Below are 19,932 nucleotides of genomic sequence, written 5' to 3' on the forward strand. Positions count from 1 at the left end.
TCTCCCAAAGGATGACTTTCCGTACTTTGTCTTCTTGCTTGGGCCTGTACACTCATGGGGCTCTTCAGATTTGTGTATTTAGGACAGTGGCATTTATAGAACTAGAACTCAAGTCACTGATTAGGCTGGGTAAGGATGGATACTCTTGTTTTGTTTTGTGGGAATATGGTACAGTAGTGTTGAAGATTTCCTTCCCCTTCTGTAACAGGGCCTCCCTGAACATTTCACCATTCTCATGCTCTCATTTCTGTTAGTTGATAGGGCAAATAAGAGACAGATGATTACACAGGAACTGTGTTACACATCAGAACTCTTCTGTGTTGCGAGGACTGCCTGGCACTGAGTGTTGAATGAGAATGGATTATTTATGTATTAGAACACAAAATATAGAAGAGAAGGGAGTATAGGGAAATTGTTGATTACTGTATATACCTGCTCATCTGAGATTGAAATTTGTTAATGTAATTCCACCGTGTTTCTTTCTCTCAAAATTTGTAACTGTGGGGGTCATTGTGTGAGTACAGTAGGATCTCAGCATTTGCGAATTTACCATTCGCGAATTCAGTTATTCTTGAGGGGCCACTTCGTGGGGACTCTGGAACACAGAGCGTTGGCAGTTGGCAGTTATTCATACCTGAGACCCTACTGTACTGAAAGAAAGTAAAATTGCTATCATGTCACAGTTAACCTTCAGGATGACGAACTGCTTCAGAAAACTTAGATTTGGAGGGGGTGTTCTTTGAAAGAAAGTGGCCTATAGAGAGAAAATAGAATTTAATAAAAAATCTCCTCAGAAGAGGTGGGTATGTAGTGAAAGTTTAGTTTTTGTTTTCACTTTGTTTCTCTGAAGCCACTCTTACATAATCAAGGGAGGACTGTGTTGAGTTGAGTTGTAGGTTTCCATTTTGCATTGTTACTAGGTCTGTTAAAACTTCCAGACTAACTTTCTTCTCTCTATGTTCACAGGCTCAGAAAAAAGTTATGAACCAATCCTCACCAGTTTCTGGATCAAAGTCACTGGATAGCTTGAGACAACCCCAGCTAACAGGTCTTCTGAGTAACACATTGCCGGGTGAGATAAAATCTTTTCATGATGGTTTTCCCCAGTTCCTCTGGCATCTGAAGTGTGTGCTCCTTCATTATGTCAGGTGTTGACTGATGAGCTCTGCTGATGGGGATACTGAAGAGTATTCTTTTTTCCCCCACTCATTTGAGGAGCAACAGTGCTGAGCCCACAGACTTTCTCTTTAGCAGTTGGTCATATGCTCTGTTTCCAAAAAGGATTGTTAGTAGCTATCTGAGTCTGTTTGCTGTAGTGATAGACAAGATGTGCTCATGCAACGAGCAATCAAAAATCTTTTCCCACAATTCAAATGTGATGTATTTAAGCTTTTTCATCTAGGAAGCGAGAAATATAAAATATTTTCAAACCAATGTCTTCTGTTGCAAAATTCTAGTTATGTCTGTGCAGCCATACTCATGTGGTAACTACCGTGGTTACTCACCATTTTGTCTTTCCTGCTACAGGATGTCTTGGAAGCTAATTGGTAATTATTGTTTTGTAAAGACACTGTAAATATCAATTTCCAGTTAAGGTAGTGATTCACTAACCTGAGAATATAGGCGGGTTCTTGAAATGGCACCATCCTAATTGCAATTTTAAAGATCCTGATATAGATTTTGTCAATAAGAAATGCCAATAGACTCCTAGGTCAGTTTTGGTTTAACAAATGACAGTGAATGTACTGGTTATACACCTTGTTTCTATACAAAGTGTAACAATACTAGTTGTGTTATATGTGTTGGGCTAAAGTGATTCCTCTAAATTATATAGTGGGACAATCTGCTGGGAGGCTATGTATTTGAATCCACAGTAGTTTGTAATCTGGCTGCTCATTCACAAATTTTAATAGCGCTATGGAGGTTTGAGTTGATAATTTTGGGGAATTATTAGTAGCATGCTATATAGACTGCAGTTTATCTTTTTAAAAGTCTCTTTTGTGATGTTGCGTAAGGTATTTAACTTTTTTCTTATTTTGTGTTATTGTTTTGAGACTCATGAGTAATAAACTCCTTTTAATGTGTACTTTTATAGGACAGGAGTCTGGAGGCAAAATCATACAGCAACCTTTAGGAACAACACAGCCACAGCAGGAAAGACTCGTAGGATCATCTCCTGTTCAACAAAATGTGCAGGTAAGGAGCATTTTTTAGGTAATGTGTTTTTCTTAATGAAATAAGGAATCAAGATCAGAGTAGAAATAGTAATCAGTAATTTCCTACGTGTTTTTCTCATTGATCCTTACCCTGAACATAGTCATTAGCTTTCCAAAAGTATGTGTTGGTGGGAGAAAAGAAAGAGGAATGTCTTCCAACCTATTAGTGATATTCCAGGATCCTCTTTACAGTTTTAAAAGTTTTTAAAACAAAATATTTTCCTATTTTCTAAATATGAATAAATCTGTATAGTAGAATCTTGAGATGCGTACCCTCAAGTTGTGCATATCTTGTTTTAACACGACTCAGGGTGTTGGAGAGCTGGTGCATGTCTCCTGTGAGTGTCTCCTGACTCTCCGGCTGCCTGCCACTCACAGGAGATAGGGAACTGGCCAGCGCTGCTGCACTGGTTATTTTTCTGGCTCCCCTGAGAATGTGAAACTTGACTTTCTCAGTTGTGCAGGAATGCAACCTCCACATAAGTTGGGGGTCTGCTGTATAGCAATGCGAATGAAAGTAAGTCTGCTAATTCAATACTGTGCTCTAAGGCTGCACCCCATCATTGCTTCATAGCATTTTTTATTTATCTGGTGGGACTCAATTGTTACCACTGTTTAATAACTGTGTGTCAAGTTTGTTTGGGTGGGGGAGGGCCCATGTAAGATGAGTCTGTTGTTTTTCACATTGCTTACTTCATGAGTAAAGCGGAAATCATTTATGCTAACTCACGTTTATGGCAAAAACTTGAAATAATTGTTCTTTCATAGTGTGCTTGCTCATGTCCATTCAAGGTAGGTGTGCATGCTTGCCATATGCACTGGTACTGGAAGATTTCTCTCAGCACTATCTGTAGGGGACCAGCTCCAGCGTTCTCTGGCATGGCATACATATGTCACACTATATAGGGCACCACCATGCCCCTCCTCCGTCAGTTCCTTCTTGCTGCCAGTGATGCTGCTTGGAACTTTCACTCCAGCCTCTAACAGCAGCCCTTTCATTTGTTAATAGTTCTTTTTGCTAGTAACTAATTTTCCCTCTGTGCTACCAGTAGTTAGTAATAACTAGTCCCCTTACAGGGATTTAGACTGGGGATGAGGCATGCCCTGCTCCCTTGGTTTTAAACCTTGTGTTACCTGCTGCAAGCCCATGCCAGTTAGATACCCTCATGGCCACTGCCTTTGCTGTCATGGAGAGTCCATGAGAAATGTCATATTTGCAGATCCTACTGCCCTAGGATTCTCCTGGGAGTCAGGAATGCCACCGCAATCCAGCTGATCAGACAGTTCTTGTCTCACCACAAATGGGCTCTTCACCTGGAGGTAGCCTCTACTCTCTTCTGAGAGTGGGGCTTTCCCAAGTGGACCTGTTCACAACCAGGCAGAACGTGAAGTGCACCAGGTTCTGCTCCACACTGGGTCAGGAGGAAGGTTTTCTGATGGATGCTTTCCTCCTTAATTGGTCCGAAGATGTCTCGTATGAGTTCCTGTTTATTAGTTGTGTCCTGCACAAGGTCAGACAAGATGTGGCCCATGTTATCGTCAGTGCAATTGTGTGGCTGTGCCAACATTGGTGTAGCACTCTCAGGAGTCTCTCAGTGCAGCACCCTTGGCCTCTCCTGATCCATGTGGATCGCCTGTTGCAGGATCATGGCCACAACCTGCACCCAGACCTGCCATTCCACCTCATGGCACGGTTACTCCATGGTCGAATCTCAAGGAAAAATCCTGTTTGCTACAAGTGAGGCAAGTTCTTGTAGAGAGCCAAAAACCCTCCACCAGGTCCACCTGGAGAAGTAGACCCGATTTTCAGTGTACACTGCTCAGAGAGGAGTCATTTCTGCTAAAGATCCTTGACTACCATTTTCACCTTCAGCACAAAGGTCTTGCACTAGCTTTGATCAGGGTACATTTGACTGTAGTTTTGGCCTTCCATTTACTGATTCAAGGTCGCTTGGTGTTTTCACAATATCTGACAGGTTCTTCTTGCAAGTTTCAAATCCCCTGCCCCAGTGGGACCTCAGTTTGGTCCTTTCTTGTCTGACAGGGCTGCCCTTCCAGCCACTAGCCTCCTGTTCTCTCTCCCTCCTTTCTTCGAAGGTGGCCCTTTTAGTGGCTATTACTTTGGCCAGGCGAGTATCTGAACTTTGTGCCCTAACATCTGTACCCCGTTATATAATCTTTTTTCAGGAATAAGGTCACACCCCACCCAGCCTTCTTACCCAAGATGATTTTCGCTTTTTGCATGGGTCAGCAGTCTTCCTGGTACATGTCCCAATTCAGTATATCTGCAAGGCCATGTGTGCTTGTTCATGTCATTGATACATGTACAGTAGACCCTCAACTTGTGCAGGAATTATGTTCCTGGGAAACCAGGTGTAACTCAAAATTTGCGCAAGTTGAGTGGGGGTGGGGTTGCCAGCTCAGCCCTAGATGCCATTGCTGCAGCAGGGACTGGTGAGCCCGCCTGTGAAGGGGGAAGAGAGCTTGACAGGGGGAATCCCCTGCCCCCCAACAGCAGCTCCCTGGGGCTGGAGCTTCCATTGGGGTCCTCTGCTAATTGTAGTAACACAAGATACCCGCAAGTTGAATATGCATATCTTGGGGGTCTGTTGTACTCACAACCCATTACACCATCACTCAGGAGGCCAGGGATGATGCTGGGTTTGTCAAAGCTGTGTTGCTTTCAAAATGTCCTTAAACTCCTCCATGCTTCCATGGATACAGCTTGGAGTCATCTTACTTAAATGGACATGAGCAAGCGCTTGGGCTATGTCTACACTAGAAGCATCTGTCTACAGAAGTTACTGTTGGAAGGAAGGTTCTGACAAAACATCTGTTTACAGATCACATCTATACATAAAAGCAAATCAACCTTTTGATCTACAAAAGGACCCCCAGAGCAGCTACACAGCTTTTTTGTTGAGTTTGTGTCAACAAAACTCATTTTGTGTGTAGACGCGCCATGAGTTTTGCCTACAAAACTTTCTAGAGTAGGCATAGCCTGGCAGAGAAAAGATAGTTATCTGTTTCTGTTATTGGTGTTCTTTGAGATGTGTGATTTGTCAGGGGCTTCCCCCACTCCACACTCTTGAGTGCAGAAAGTGGGGCCCCACGGAGGCTTAAAAACACCTTGCCTGTAAACAGGCTTTACCTTAAAACTTCCCAAGGTCACAAATTCTGGCCCTGGGGATAGTTTGCTGCCACCACCAAATGAGAAAAAAATACCCTACCCCAGGAAGACATACTTGGACGTCTTCCTGTGGGGGTACCCTAAGCTCTTACACCTCCCTGAGAGCTGGGACACAAAAACCTGTAATTCAGTAGCTGGCAGTTTGGTCTGAGGCACAGAGTGTTCTTAGGACACAGAAGTCAGATCAGTTGCTTACAACAGGGATTTATTCACAAAACAGGAGAAGAATAAATCATGGGGTTGCACTCAGAGAAAAATATTTCCCTGGGATTCAGCTTAAAAGTTACAAGGGGAAAATCTCAAGTCAAACAACAATACAAAAATGTAAAAACAGAGCAACCAACAACAAAGTAAGGTAACAAGCCGCAGCCCATCCGAATATCAGATAACCAGAAAACCTGAATGCATCTAACTACGCATTTCCCTGGTACTTGCACCTCTGTGGCTGATTTTGTGAAGGTCAGGATATTTTTGATTTTATTCCAGTTGCCTGGGAGCCCTCTCCCCTCTGAGTCTTTCTCCCTGCTGTATGAAGAGGGAAAAAGCCCGGGAACTGCCATTGTTCTCAGTTTAAACAGAATTACTTCACTCCCTGCAGGAGAGATTAACCCCTTCCCTGCACTCATTTAAGACATAGCTCATGTCCGTACAGCATTCCACCTTTTTTGCCCTCGATTGGAGTTTCGAGCAAGAAGGAACTGAGAGAAGAAGGGGTCTGTCAGTGCCCTACATAGAGCAGCATGTGTGCGTTGCTCCAGGGGGCACTGGTGACAGTTCCCTACAGATACTGCTGAGGGAGAAATCTTCTGGCATTGGTGCATGTGGTGACTGCACACACTGAGCTTGAATGGTGAATGGACATGAGAACAAGGAGCAATGGTCTGAAGTTACAGAGGGAGAGGTGTAGGTTGGATATTAGGAAAAACTACTTCACCAGGAGGGTGGTGAAGCACTGGAGTACGTTGCCTAGAGAGGTGGTGGATTCTCCATCCCTAGAGGTTCTTAAGTCCCAGCTTGACAAGGTCCTGGCTGGGATGACTTAGATGGGGTTGATCCTGCTTGAAGCAGGGGGCTGGAATAGATGACCTCCTGAAATTCCTTCCAGCCCTAGGATTCTATGATTCTATGAATATATATTGAAGAACACCAGTTACGGAAACAGGTAACTGTCTTTTTTCATTGACACAGAAACCTACTGAAAATCTATGTGAGAGGCAATTGAAAATATTTTATAGGAAGAAAAGGTTTAGCTAATTTTTCCTAAAAGAAGAGATCATGCCAATGTAATTGGATTTTGTTTTGATTATAGGTGGATGTTCACACAGTTGGACAAAAGAGGCCTGCTGCTAAACAGCTAACAAAAGGAGCTTTGTAAGTCATTTTTTTCATTTTTAGTTTTGTTACAGACATTTCTACTAACCTCTGCCTCTCACGCTGTCATTTTGTAAACTATTATATAGCCTGGATGTATTAGAATAAATGTTAAGCATTAATATTAGTCATTTTCCTTTTAGTATTCTGCAGCAGTTACAGAAGGACCAGGCACATGCTGTGACACCAGATAAAACTCAATTCAAATCATTAAATGATGCAGTCCAGAGACTCCTCTCGTATCATGTGTGCCAGGGATCACTGCCAACAAAGGAGGATTTGAGAAAAGGTCATTTATTTTTAATTTGGTATGATAAAAGTTGTGTTGCTGCTTATTAAAATTTTAAACAGTTAATTTTTACATGGTTTGTTGAAAAAATGGATTCTGTAAATCAGAGTGAAAGAAAACTTGTGTCAATCTGTGCTAGTAGTTATTGAAGAACATAATCTGAATGTATTCTGTGTCGTTTTAGTGGACAGTGAGTTTGAATCTGTAGCCACGCAGCTTCTGAAAAGGACACAAGCTATGTTAAATAAGTACAGATGTTTGCTCATCGAAGATGCAATGGTAAGATTTATAAGCAAGAATTTTTTTTAAATGTATTGATCAGTTCTTGCAAATTGTAAAGAATTATTAAAACAGGTTTAGTGGTGCAGAATAGAATGATATTAGAGTTGTATTACTTCCCTTTGTATCCTCAAGTATTGGGTGGCTACCACTGAGCAGCTGCAGATACCTGCAGTGGTTTTGTAACTGTGGTGCTCAGACATTGTGGGCTAGCAGAGGCGGCAGTCCTGCTTGCAGATTGGGAGTAGAGAGGGTGGTTAATAACAGGGGAATCCTAGAAGAACTAATCCACTAAGTGTTGCCCTGTGTATTTTCTCTCTCTATATATAAACATCTAGAGAGGTTGTCAAGCTGTTGAAAAAACTAACAACAATGACAAAAAGTAATCGTGATTTCCTGAGGCCCAAATGCAGGCAAATATTTATGCCATCAGAATTCTATCAAAATCAGTGGGTCAGATTGCCAGAAAAGGGACTAAGTTGATAAAGGGAAAGATGTAATGTTCATAAGCAGTTTGCTCTGTTCTGTTGATAGAAGGTTCTTTATTTCTAAAACAAACTTTATTCAGACTTTGTTTACTGTGCACCTCTGCCATGGACATTCTGCATAGGTCTGACCACATTGTAATTCAAAGTCCATGGCTGGCCTATGGTAGCTGGCTCTGCTGCCAGATGTTTTCCTTGAAGACTCAAACCCCAGCCCGACGTCTAGTACCCTCCCATCTTGAAGGGTCCTAGACCACAAGCTCCAGTATGAGCCTGGAAGTCTACACTGCAGTGACACAGGTGTGCAGCCCAAGCCCTGCACCCTCAGTCATCGTCACATTGCAGTGTAGACTAGGAATGTTAATGGTTAACCGGAATGCTTCATCCTAAAGGGCTCAGGCTTCCCAGTTATGGTAAACCAGTAGGGACTGGATGCCTCCCATCCACCATGGGCAAAGGACTGCTCCATCCCCAGTGGACCCACCGTGGACAGGGACAATCCAGCGTGAGTGGCCGGTGAGCCCTGGTCTGCAGCAGCCCTGGGAGTGCTGCAGGCAGAAGGCACTCTGACCTGGCTGGAGCAGCCCCATCCATGGTGGGTGGCTGCTCTAGCCCAGCCAGTCTGGAGCCTCTCCCCCATTGTCTCCTTCCTTTCTGTTTAATTGGTTAACTAGTTAAATGGAATTTTACATCCCTAATGTAGACATATTCTATGTAACTTTGCCTGATCAGCAAAGCACTTAAGCATGTGCGAACCTTAACTGTGTGAGTAGCCCTACTAACATTCTTAAAGTTAAGTAGGAGCATAAACGTTCTCATCTGGCTTTGTCTTCACTAATAAAAACAAAAAGTTTTAAAATTAAGTCTGTAATCCTAGTGAAGGCAAGGCAGATGTCATCTGACTCTTCATAAAAACATGCAGCACAGTTACAACTTCCTGCGTCTTCTCCACCTCCAGCCTGAGGTTTATCGCAACTAACTATATCAAAATATGACACAGCGGTAGGTTTTATCTATGTAGACTGGGTTTACCTAGACCAGCTAAATGGGCTAAAAACTGCAGATGCCTTGTCTTCACTGGACTTTTAACCCATGCTAAAAGTATACCTTTTGTCCAAGTGAAATCACAGGTGCTGTGCCTTGGTTTTCCGTCTGCAAGATTTCATTGAATGCCAAAAAATGGAAAACAATTTATTTACAATCAGTTAATTTAAAACTGGCCAAGTGGAATTTCACCTGACTTTATGCTGTAGAAATGATATTTATTCATCTCATTTTCACTCTGATGAATAAGAAATGCATACACAACTAATACATCAGAAAGAAAACAGTATTGTTGCATAATCCAAATGTTCTCATAAAAGAGTTCACCTTTGAACTGAGAACAAACATGTAAAATTTCAGCCTAAGGCAGGAATTGGCAACCTTTGGCTCGCAGCCCCTCAGGGTATTTTGCTAATGGACCGCGAGACTGTTTATGTTAAGCATCCACAGGCATGGCTCCCTGCAGTTCCCAGGGGCCACAGTTTGCTGTTCCTGGCCACTGAGAAGTGCAGGAAATGTGTGTGCTGTAGGGATGTGTTGGTTGCCAGTCTTGCAGCTCCCATTACGGTGAACCTCAGAACCTGCAAGGACTCATGCCTGCAGATGCTCAACATAAACAAACTGTCCCATGGTCTGCCAGCATATTATCCTGATGGGCTGCAAGCCAAAGGTTGCTGACCCTGGCATAAGGCGTAATTTTTGTTACCCCAGAGAGTAAGAAGCGTATGATAACATGCTTACAATAAAAGTGCAAACACAGCTATAACAAGATCCTCTAAAAAGGAAAAAAAACCCTGTAGTTTATATAAATGATAATGGAATCATTTGTGTGACTAACAGGACATCCTTATAGTTGTATCAGAGTTGGTGTGCTTTAAAGTCTTTTCAAATTAGTGTTGGTTTCAGTACAGAACAATAAGAAGTCCTGTGGCACCTTATAGACTAACAGATATTTTGGAGCATAAGCTTTCATGGGCAAAGACCCCCTTCATCAGATGCATGAGTGGGGGGGCATTTCCAGAGGGGTGTTTAAAGAGTAGGGTCTCAGTAAAAGGGAGGGCCAGAGCTGACGAGGTCTGTTCAGCAAGGAGGAAATGGCTTGTTATCTGTAGTATGTATCAAAAGAGAAAAAAAACAAGTCAGATCAGATAGTCCCATTGTCAGAGTCTAATGGGGCGATATTAACACCCAGGGTTGAGAAGCTGCTTTTGTAAGGGGCAAGCCATTCCCAGTCTCTGTTTAATCCTTGGTTGATGGAGTCAAATTTGCAAATAGATTACAGTTCAGAGATTTCTCTCTCCATTTGATTTTTGAAATTCCTTTGTTTTAGGACTGCAACTTTTAAATCTGTAACTGAGTGTCCAGGGAGATTGAAGTGTTCCCCCACAGGTTTCTGTACATTTACCGTTCCTGATGTCTGATTTACATCCATTTATTCTTTTATGTAGAGACTGTCCAGTTTGGCCAGTGTAATTGTAGTGGGCATTGGTGGCACATGATGGCATATATTATATTAGTAGATGTGCAGGTAAAGGAACCCCTGGTGGTATGGTTGATGGTTCAGTACAGTCTCTTTTACATTATTCTGACTTTTATGAGCACAAATAGTTGTAGGTAGAATTGACATCATTTAAGCACTTGATTGTTTGGTTAGATAGTTGGCTATCTGACTCCAATGTACCGGGAAATAATTGCGCATGCAAAAAAAGGGGTGGATATTAAAAAAAAATCTAGCCTCTCTATTTTGAGCTATTATCCAATCATTCAGATTCCGTAACATTGGAAAGACAGTGCTATTGGAATAGTGTGCCGTGGTGTTGGATTTAATTGTAGGGGATGTAATGCAGCCAATGGGTTAATCTTCTGAGGGCTGCGTCTACACTACCGTGATCTTTCAAAAGAAGTTCTTCCAGAAGATGGCTTCTGAAAAAAACTTCTTTCGAAAGATTGCATCCACACACAAAAAGTGGATTGAAAGATCAATCTGCTCTTTTGATAGAGCGCATCCACACAGCCCCTGCTTTTTTGAAAGAACAGTCCAGGGATTGAAAAATCTGGCAGCATGAGGACTGCTCTTTTGAAAAAAGGGCCCATGGAGTGTCTACACATGTTTTTTTTCAAAAGTAGGTTTTGAAGGTAGGTGCTCTTCCTGATTTGGGAATGGAAGAGGACTTCTAGAAGAAGGGCCATGTTCTTTTGATTTTGGATCAAAAGTGCATTTTGAGTTTGGACATGCTGTTTGTTCTTTTAAAAAAGGGCCTGGTTTTCCCAAAGAACTTGCTAGCGTAAATGCAGCCTTAGTGCTTGGTGTTGGATTTTTCCTGGCTTGTTCTCATTGTCAGCAATGAATGGAACAGAACTGTCAGCACCAGGGAATTAACTTGGGGGAAAAAAAAAAGGCAGAAAACGGAAGTATGCTGATACATGCTGTAGTATGGCCTCTTCATGTTTTTTTCTAAAAGAGAAAGTTATTTCACACTAGATAATAAACTTGAAATGTTATTTTTGTATAATTACTGTTACAACAAAGTTTTAACAAATAAAATGCAGCTGTATATTACTTTATATTCCAGTAATTCTTGGGGGCCTCAATCTTAATTGGAACCTCATTCTGCTAGACACTGTACAAACACATAATAAAAGACATTCACTGCCTAAAAAAGTTAATACCAGTGGAATACAAAAATTAAAAACCCTATTTTTTAATTTAAAATCCATTCTCTGATGCTCCAAAGGTATGGCAGGATTTTTTTTTTTTTTTATGACCATATGAAGTGACTTCTAGGAATTCTCTTTTACAGCGGATTAATCCCTCTGCAGAAATGGTAATGATTGACAGGATGTTTAACCAGGAGGAAAGGGCATCTCTGTCCCGCGATAAGCGTCTTGCACTAGTGGACCCTGGTAAGAAATGCTTTAGCTTCAGCACTGTGAAATAGAAAATATTTGCACGATATTACAGGCATTAAAAATATTCGGTGCCATACTGAGCTAATGATTTTTAAGTGAAGATCTCTTTGAAACATTGGTTTCTGCTTCATAATTCACATTCACTCCCTCTGAGGCATCTGGCATCGGCCACTGCTGGAAGACAGGATCCTGGGCTAGAGGGACGTTTGGTCTGACCCAGTATGTCCGTTCTTATATGTTGAAATCAGATCTTCAGCTTCAGGCATCTAAGTTGACATGTTTTACATCAAGAGATGTTAAAATTGTTTTCAGGAAAAAAAAATAATAGGCACACTTGTGGGAAACTGTGAAAAATCATTTTTGCAATAATCACATGTTGCTTGTGTGGTTCACAACAATCATGTTGTTGCTTTGGTGGACAGACCCTTTGAGTGTGCAGGCATCCAGGTACTATAATACTGCGAGAATGTGAATTTCTCTCCTTCACTTAATGAAGTGTTTACTTCTGGAGCCCAGTTGCCAGTTAAATTCCAGCATTCTTAACCATGTCACTGTTGACAGACACAACTGGAAACATTCCACAAATGCACTTGTGTAGTATACAAGTTCCTTTTGCATCCTGAGGCATTGTTTGCTTTAAAGGACATTCAGAGAATATAAAATACAAATATTTGGGCAATGAAATATTCTGTGAGAAGGCGTTTTGTTAGACACTGTGTTCAGATAGTTAGGCTTCTTGAAAATGCTTTGCTGCCTCATTTTGCAAACCTTACTTAATGGAGTAGGAGATGTGTTTTTGTACTGCTGTCAAGTCAAATGTAACTGATCCTGCTCACAACTCTGCATGCAGTGATTTGTGATTTAATTCTGAACTTGGTCCAGTAGCAAGTAGTAACTCTACTGTCATTTTAAGAAAATACTGTTTGTAGTAGAAGTGAAACATGAAAAAGACTCTTATAAGAGCAAAACTCCAGAGAACAAGCATAGGTCAAGATATATCTCCATTTTTTGGGAATACACACAAGTATATGCATGAATCTTACTATGATTATGGATTCTGCTTTTTATTTTCTAAGCACATCCTTTTAGACCTGGACAGAGAGCTCAGTAATTCTGTTTCACTAAGGATTTCAAAATTTTGAAATTTGGCTTCATCCCAGTTCAGAAATTAAAATTTTGAAATTGTTTGCAAAACAAAATTATCATTCTCTGCTCATGGCTACTAGAACCCTGTCCAGAGTAGAGAATCCTGGAAACCATGGCTGCTGAAGAGCTATGAACCTAAGACCGGGGACTCCCAGATTCAGGACTTCCAGGCCTGGTTTCTGGTGGAGTTTGTTTTAAAATCTTTGTAATACAGCAAAACATTTCTATTTGAGAAAATTGGAAAATTCTCACTACAAGTATTTTACTGAATTTTTCCAGCTGTATCTAAATCTTATTGAGACTTATATTCAATAATTTATATTCAAAATGGGCGGTTTGAATACAAGCTTGTTTTCTGTATAATTCATATATGCAAAAATAAGATATTTGTCATAGAAAACACCACATCTCCCACTTACAAGGCCACTTTCACTAGGGACAAAAGAACTTCAGAATCCTGAAACAGCCAATAGAAATAGGCTGCATCTACAGGAGAGGCTTCCGTCAACAGAAGTGACTGTCAGAAGGGATTTCTGTCGACAGAATGTGTCTACACATAAAAGCAGATTGAAAAAGCAATCTGCTTGCTCGACAGACAGCGGCCAGACTGCCCAGCCTTGTCTCGACAAAGTGGCTGATTGGAAGCTCTGCAAACAGGGCTGCCTGTAACCCGGAAGCCCTGCCTCTCAACAAAAGGGCCCCAGAGCATCTACATAGCTGTTTTGTTGACAGATAACCATGTGTTACAGCTGAGCAGGGAGAAGTATAACTCTACCAGCAGATGTGCTGAGTTTTGTCAACAGACTGTCAACAAAACACATTCTCTGTGTAGGTGCGCCATGGTTTTTCTTGACAAAAGCCCAGTTTTGCTGGGAAAAGCCTCTTGTTTAGACATAGCCATAAGGCTTAGAGCTGTGTTAGAAAGAGTGAAAGGGAAGGTCGGAGACCATTCCAGAAACTCAAACTTCCCCATCATACATAATATGTCCAGCTTGTATCTGGCTTTAGCTGGGAGTAGGGTGCATTAAACTTAATTTTCCCATTGATTAATTAGGTCACAATTCCAAGTCTTCAGAACTGATCCAGCAAAATGTTTAACCAAATGCTTATGATTCCATTAAAGTTATGTACTTAAGAGCTGACACTTGTGGAAGTCACATTCTTTGAGTGCTGGCAACATGTGAATGGGCTGTTGGCTGGGCTGAGTTGAACTGTGGCTTGCCACAGATGTTTTTTGTGAAAGCCAGTAAAGACTTTTGAGCTCTGAATAGGTCCTGTTATCCAGTAAATGTGCAGTAAATGTTAGAGGCATTTTCAAACAAGGGATGGCAATGCAAGCAAATAATTTCTGTTTATGCATAGTTGTAGTACTGTTACGTTAGAATGCTCAATCTGCTTAGTGTTGCTTTAGCTTATACTCTTTTTGATATTTAATAATGCTAAACTAATTTTTTTTTAAATTTCCAGATGGTTATCTGGCTGATTTTTGTTGTTCCTCTAAACAATGTGATGAAATGGCTGACGAAGCACAGTCCAGTGAAGGAGATCATCGGTGTAGTAAAATGTTGACTTCTCACAGTCAGACTACCAAGACCCAAACCAGAGACTGCTCAAAATCCAGCACAGCAGAGTCTTTAAATCATGATAAACTTCATTTAGTGCCTAACAACATTATGACGCAAAAAGAAGGAAAAATTTCTACTAAAAAAACAGAAAGCCTCATTAAAGCTTTAAATTTTGAGAAGGCTAGCTGTTCTCCTGACAGTCAGTACCTGGCTGTCTCTGAAGAGAAATTGGTTGGTAAAGGTCTTGCCAAGACCAGTGAAAATTCTTCAAGTTCTGAAGAACTGTCAAAAACTTTGTCACGAGCTAATCATGGTACACACAATAAACTGTCAAGGAATACAGTTGAATCTCACTCAGAGGGAATATGTAATAACTCCCTTCAAGACAAAACTCAGAGGACCTTTCCAAAGAATGAGGTTTTACATCCTGACAATATGAAAGGCTCTGGTGAACCCCAACAGGATTTACTCCTCAGTAAGAGTTTAGAAACTACATTCAAAAACATTTTGGAACTGAAAAAAGCTGGGAGACAGCCGCAAGGCGAGGCCACAGGTAGTGGCTCTGTAGAATTAGACTTTCCGAACTTTTCACCAGTTGCTTCACAGGAAAACTGCCTGGAAAAATTTATTCCAGATCACAGTGAAGGTGTTGTAGAAACAGACTCTATTTTAGAAGCCGCTGTAAATAGTATCTTAGAATGTTAATAGTTACAGTACCATGGACAAGTTATGTTTCTCATAGTAGAAGCGAATGTGAATGACACCACAAGTACAGCCTGACATATGTCAAAGGTTAATCTTTCTAAATTAGATTCTGTTCTGTGTTTTGAGAGCAATACTCATTGTGATTACAGTGAGATATACAGTAAAGTTAATCCTTGTTAGAATGCAGTCTGTTGGGGCCCACACATTTCAAGTATTATGATAGTGCTTAAGGTAATTGTCTAACACTGCAACTTAACATTATTGCAGTTCACGAGGCCCTAGGTAATACGGTAATATACTGACAATCACAGTCATAAGAAAGGACAGATTTATTCAAGAAAATTTTAAAAAGACAAATAGAAGCAACAATTTTTTCCCTTCATGCATCACCAGATTTTAGTTTGTTCCCAGGAAAACTATTGTTAAATACATGTTGTAGCTCTGTTCAGAAATGATTGTCTGATTTATTACTGAATCCATCTACTCTAGGATTTTAAGTTGGAAGGTTGTCATCAGTATGTTTATAGGGCTTCCTATTTTAAGTGCTTTTCTATTGTCACTGAGCAGAAAGTAGTACGTGAGTATATCTATAGTGGGTGAATTTAGTCTGTGGAATAATACTGTATAATCTTAGTCACAACGGTATGATATGAAACAATATATGCTAGGCTAAAGAAGAACAGAAGACAGTTACATGCAGGATGTCATGACAGAGCCATGAATTTTATATATATAAAAACACGTATGTTAACTCTTTAGGAGAAGAGGTTGCATTTTATAATTGGCTAGGGTCAACCTAAGTCTTTCTGAAGTGGCATAAATGTTTTTAAGACCAAGTGTCAAAAGCACTTTTATTTGAAAATTTATTAAATTAGTAGTTTATACTTTGAGGGGACATTTGCCTTAATCTGAGAAATTTAAAGGCCAGTGTTGTTTTTGCTTATTTCTGCTTCTTGCTGCCAGAGAATATTAGTCACCCACAGCAGCAGTCATAACTACCAAAATGTGTACAGACCAAAGTTAATCAGCTATCCCATAGTTAAAACATATCTAAACATATATAACTATTAATTCACTTTTTAGAGCCAAAGGAAACCCCTGTGTGGTTTGCATTTGGCTGATGCTCATGTTGATGAGAATAGAAGCTTGTTGTTTTATTTATTTATTTTTTAATGTGACATTTTCCCTCTTGTGCCCCAGGCTTCTTTTCTAATAGCTTACTTTGGTCATCAGTGCTGTTCTGATACAGTGTTCTGCCATTACCAAAATGAGTGTAGCATCTATCTCTGCTCACAAGGGTAGGGCTGTTGTGGTTTCTAAGGCATGCTCTTTATCTCTCTTTGCTTCTCTCTTTGTCCCTGTTGCTCACAAAAATATACAGCCACACTTCAGAACTTGCTGATTGCTATTATCATAATGTAGAGGTTCATTGTGACAAACTGTGGTTGTCAGTCAGATTGCCAGAACTGCCAGGAAAGAAAACCAACAGCCAGGTATTGCTACCATCCTCACCACTGAGTTTGCACCCTCACAAAAGAGAGCAGAATTTGGCCTTTGGGCTTTTGAGAGCACGAATTTGTAAAGCACTTCACTGTGTTGAGCTGCAGTCCACTATGTGATAATATTAGAAAACCAATTCTAGTAATGCAACCTGAGAAAGGTAACAATATTTAACATATTATTAAGGTTTAGTTCCCCTTCAATGTGAATGGAAATATAAATATTTTGTACATTATTAATTGCCATTTAAAAAATTGTGCCAATTTTAAAGTACAAATTTGTCAAAATCCAGCATTCCCAAATGTTATGTAAAACATTTAAAAACATGGTATTGCCAGTTTTAAATTTCTAGCTAGGCATCATTACAGTAGACTCAAGCGGTTAGCTGTTTTCTAGTTAATGATACTGGCAGTATAGTCTTCATTGATTGCCTTTGAAATTTCCTAAATATGCTGACGGTTGTCTATCCCAATGATTATGTATCTTATAATTCATTCACTGTCAGCCACTATGAGTGGTCTAAAAAGGAATGCTGTAAATTATATCAGCAACGTAAATTAATTTAATTTTTATCTTACGAGAAAAAGATGCACATTTATGGATCTCGTCCCTTTGGTACCATCTCACACAGCATATAACCTTTCATGCATTTGACAACAAATATATTATCTAAATAACAAAATGTTGTGTCCACAATATAAATTTATTTTTGTCTGGGCAGTGAATTACATATAGTGACAAATAAAGAAAAAAATATGTTTTTATCATTGTTAATTAGGTCAGACAAAATGTTTGTCCAAACATCATCTGTCAGGAATCCATTGAGCAAAGGCCAGAAGACTTACTGTTGGATCATTAGTGTTCTGTGATTCATGCATTTGAATTCAGTTTTAGGAATACCTGTACTTGGTAATGAAGTAAACAGAACAAAATGAAATGTTATTTTTAAAAATGTGTGAATTGGAGTCTGATCCACCATGCATGATTTAAACACATGCTAAAATACTTTGGTGGATCAGCAGTATGGTTTCCAATGTTCTTGAATACCACCTAAGGTTAAAATAAATTTTAAACTGGCAATTACAAAAATATTTTAATTTTGAAGAGTTTAGCGTAATTTATCTGTTAGATTAGGGAGGCCTTACAGACTGACTTCACTTAAAGAGGATGTGTCACTTATTGTCAGTGTGGTATGGACTTTATTTGCTTAAATACCTTCATTTGTATAGTATGTCTCACTTGAAATTGCTTTGTATACATTTTGTAAAAATATTTATAAAATGTTTTGTAAAAAAAAGTATAACAAATTGCAGTTTATTTTGTTATGTTGGATAAATACTGTTAAAAGACACAAGTCGGTAAATATATTGTTAATCCATGGATAGGAAATGTTTAGTTGAAGATTACAGATTGAAACAACCATTGCAATACAGCCAAAGATTTGGGAAAAAGTACATCTGTGATTGTCTTGATTTAACCAAGATGAATGAGAACATTTCCCAAAACGAGAATTTTCAGTTTCAAGTAATATGGTTGCAGAACATTCTGACTTACTGTACTTTTTATAATGCAACTGTATTGTGAAATAATCTATTTAATAGCCCACCTTTTCATGCAGTGCATGTAATTTTTGAACAAATGCTAATAAGCCATGGGTCATGTGAAACAAAAACGTTATTAGTTTTAATCTCTTCTCCCAAAGTGCTCAAGTTGGCTATGCCTTGTTACATTATCACAAAAGTCCTGTCTTAAAGCAATAAGGTGTCTGAAAGAAGGAACAATATGGTATTAAGCAAAACATCATCTCTCCCCTGCCTGGATGTGTTACACAAGGCAAAGGGTACATTAGCCCTTCCTCCTCCGGTGCGTCTTCACATACTGGAGGCATAAAATGGCTGCTATGACTAAGGCATACGGGAAAGAAGAGCGCTAGTAGTCTTGGAGGGAGCTCAGCCTTTCGCTCACGACACACAGAAAACATGGTTTTCAGTAATGTCATATCTCTATCCACCGGGTTGCTATTAGGAATGTTAAAGGTTAACCAGGTACTGGTAAGCCTCAACTTGAATGTATGAGGCTTACTTTACAGTTAACTGGGATGGACTAGAACAGCTGGGCCGTCTAGGCCTGCAGGGCTTCTGTGAGGAGGGTGCTCCAGCTGGGCCAGAGTAGCGCCATCCATAGTGGCCCTGGTGGGAAAGGGGCAGCTGGGAAAGCTGCTCCACCCCAACTGGGCTGGAGCAGGCCCTCACTGCTGTGAATGGGGGCTCTTCTAGGTGGGCTAGAGCACCCGTGACTGTGCGCTTCCAGGCTGGCTGTGGATGGGAGCTTCTCCAGCCATGCTAGAGCGCCCCCATCTGTGGCAGTGCTACAGGTCCAGCTGCCGCTCCCCCACCTACCCCATTTAATCAGTTAAACAGTTAAAACTATGATTTAACCAGTTAGCCACTTAAACAGTATTTTACATCCCTAGTTTGTGTGCCTCTTGTGGTTGTGCCTGGCAGAAGATATAACTGAATACTAAGCTCTTGATCCTGCAGAAAACTTCAGCTTGGAGCTTGAATAATGTAAACATTCTTAGGCCATCCAACTGACATGAATATGATTGCTCATTACCCCTTGTGAATGTGCCTTTGGATGTAAAGGCTGGTCTCAAAAGAAAATCAGATGGTAGAAACTGTTGTGATTTGTATTACAATTTGGGTTAGCAAAGAAAAGAATTGTCTAGTTAAATGATGCTTTTCACCTGGATTTATATTGTAACAAATGAAGATGGCTTTATGATTTGGTTATATGTTAAAACAAATCAGTCCTGTAGCACTTTAAAGACTAACAAAATCATTTATTAGGTGATGAGCTTTCGTGGGACAGACCCACTTCTTTTTCAGATCTATAGCCTTACCAGAACAAACTCAATATATAAAGCACAGAGGTCCAGAAATTGTTGTCAAGGTTGACAAATCAGAAAAATTGTTATTGTGGGCAAATCAGATAGAAGAGCAGAGGGGGTGTGTGGGGTGGGGAAGGGAAGTAAGTGTTAGGTTAAACATCTAAGTATGTGAAAGAGTCCTTATAATGGATCAGGTATTTGCTGTCCCTGTTCAAACCAAGTGATAATGTGTTGAATTTGAATATGAATGTTGGTTCCGAACATTCTTTCTGTAGACAGTTGTTAAGATCTTTCTGCAGAACACAAACTCTCAGGTCTTTAGCAGAATGGCCCACTCCATTA

The 19,932-nt window shown here is 40.2% G+C and overlaps 1 protein-coding gene across 4 annotated transcripts in view; it reads left to right on the plus strand.

The window, feature by feature from the left end:
• The window catches only part of BICRAL (BICRA like chromatin remodeling complex associated protein), a 69,169-nt gene extending 49,451 nt beyond the window's left edge, over window positions 1–19,718 (plus strand). For all 4 annotated transcript variants that reach the window (XM_074989597.1, XM_074989595.1, XM_074989596.1 and 1 more), the window contains exons 6-12: window positions 967–1,072; window positions 2,096–2,196; window positions 6,716–6,777; window positions 6,921–7,066; window positions 7,251–7,345; window positions 11,676–11,778; window positions 14,398–19,718. In XM_074989597.1, coding sequence (XP_074845698.1) covers window positions 967–1,072; window positions 2,096–2,196; window positions 6,716–6,777; window positions 6,921–7,066; window positions 7,251–7,345; window positions 11,676–11,778; window positions 14,398–15,200 — 1,416 coding nt within the window. In that variant the 3' untranslated portion in view covers window positions 15,201–19,718. The remainder of the gene's footprint in view (window positions 1–966; window positions 1,073–2,095; window positions 2,197–6,715; window positions 6,778–6,920; window positions 7,067–7,250; window positions 7,346–11,675; window positions 11,779–14,397) is intronic.
• The last annotated feature ends 214 nt before the right edge of the window (window positions 19,719–19,932 follow it).

The sequence above is a fragment of the Carettochelys insculpta genome, chromosome 3 (assembly GCF_033958435.1).
Source record: "Carettochelys insculpta isolate YL-2023 chromosome 3, ASM3395843v1, whole genome shotgun sequence".
NCBI classification, from domain to species: Eukaryota; Metazoa; Chordata; order Testudines; family Carettochelyidae; genus Carettochelys; species Carettochelys insculpta.